The sequence below is a fragment of the Mandrillus leucophaeus genome, unplaced genomic scaffold (assembly GCF_000951045.1).
Source record: "Mandrillus leucophaeus isolate KB7577 unplaced genomic scaffold, Mleu.le_1.0 Scaffold416, whole genome shotgun sequence".
Lineage (NCBI taxonomy): Eukaryota > Metazoa > Chordata > Mammalia > Primates > Cercopithecidae > Mandrillus > Mandrillus leucophaeus.
The window spans coordinates 1,301,351-1,303,127 of NW_012104432.1; the positions used below are offsets into that span (position 1 = coordinate 1,301,351).

Genomic DNA, 1,777 nt, shown 5'->3' on the forward strand with positions numbered 1-1,777 from the left:
AGGCTGAGGGAGAGCCAGAGCTGAGGCTTGGACCTGTCGGCTTTGAGATTTGATTCAACATCCAAGGGGAGATGTTTTGAGTTGGCAGATGAAAATTCATGTCGGGAAGGCGCTCTGCGTTTGGGGATAATTGGTGTGTGGATGATCTTAGGAGCCATGACTCTGGTTGACATCACCAGTGGATGAGGGCACAGGAGGAGGAGACTCCAGTGAGCCCAGGGGCTTCGGCACCAAGACTCGGGGAAGAACCAGCGAATCAGGATGTCAGGAGCACCTTCCACCCGCAAGTGTGACCAAATCACCCTGGAGGGGCTGTTCCCATTCGTGCTCCTCACCACAGACTATGGAAGTGCCTGTTTGCTTTAAAAAAGTGTCCGTTTCATAGGCATAATGGTATTTTAGAATTAATTATATTCCTGTAATTTCAAGGAAGAGCTGACTTCTCACGTCCGTGGACTGTTTGTATTCTTTCTTTTGTGAATGAGTATAATTCTTAGTGAGGTGTTTTTGTGTAGTTTTTGTCTTTCACCCTGAGGGGTAGAACAAAGGGCTAGGAACAAAGACCACCTCTTGGCTTAGGGGTGGGGAGGCCCTGGGGTCAGGCCAGACTCTCCCCGCCTCCCTTACGGTCTCTTTCCATTTCTCCAAATCTCTGCTTTCTCAACCTCAACACGAGGGTGCTGGGGAGTTGGGCTAAGTCCCATGTTGGGATCCGCCATGGCCACATGGCCCCGAATCTCCCTCACTGGCCCCGTCTCTGTGGCTCAGTCTCTGCTGGCTCCAGAGCGTGGCCTGGCCTGCGTGTCGGTGGACATCTGTTCCCGCGTGGGGGTGCTCTTGTGGGCAGGTGGGCTCTGCTGTTTTCCACGTCTCGCCAGGGCCTGCCACCCAGGGTCTCAATACGTGTGTTTTGAATGGCTTCAAAGACTATTAAAAGCAAGTTATTCTTTTCAAAATTAAATGATCTCTCCCTTTTAAACAATAAAAGAAAACTTTGCATTTTGTGGCGATAGGGTTTGTATAGTTAGTGATATTTTATTTTTAAATGCTTTAGAAGGAAACCATGCTCTAATTCCTTCCCCGTTTCAGTGTGTTTATGCAAAGTCCCTTTTTAGCTCAACCTCATTGTGCAGAGGGCACCTGTCAGGTCCAGTTGACAGTACGTCCAGTTCTGTCACTGCCTGACTTTTGAATGTCTCAAACCTTAGCGTCAGGAGCCTAGACAGGGCCTCACTCACTCCCACAGCCCCGAGGTTGACCGAGCTGCCCTCTCCTTTCCAGGAAGCATGGCTGATGCTCCGAAGGAGGGAAGACTGACCCGGTTTCTGGACTTCACCCAGCTGACGGACATGGCATCTGAGTCCGTAGGAGGAAAAGTAAGTGGGTCTCTCATGGCCAGAACAAGGGTTTAAGGCATCTGTGCTAAGGGCACAACTGAACAGTGCAGAGAACCTCATGCAAGAATCAACAAGAATCAGTCTGAAGGGTTGGCCTGCCCAAGGAAACCCGTTAGTGAGAAAGACTTCCAAAGAATGTATCTTAAATTGGTGACAATTCTCAGCAAGGACAACACTGCCTTAGGTTTTGTATGTTTCACTAGAGGACAGACTGTGGTCCTCTGCTCTGGATAGGCTGACAGTCCTCTAGCTCTAGCTGGATTGGAGGTCCTCTAGATCGAATTAGATCGGATGTCCTCTGGCTCGAGTTAGATCGGAGGTCCTCTGGCTCGAGTCAGATCGGAGGTCCTCTGGCTCGAGTTAGATCGGAGGTCCTCTGG

The 1,777-nt window shown here is 50.1% G+C and overlaps 1 protein-coding gene across 1 annotated transcript in view; it reads left to right on the plus strand.

The window, feature by feature from the left end:
- The window catches only part of ALLC (allantoicase), a 56,508-nt gene that overhangs the window by 18,769 nt on the left and 35,962 nt on the right, over positions 1-1,777 (plus strand). The window contains exon 2 of the mRNA XM_011992685.1: positions 1,282-1,376. Coding sequence (XP_011848075.1) covers positions 1,287-1,376 — 90 coding nt within the window. The 5' untranslated portion in view covers positions 1,282-1,286. The remainder of the gene's footprint in view (positions 1-1,281; positions 1,377-1,777) is intronic.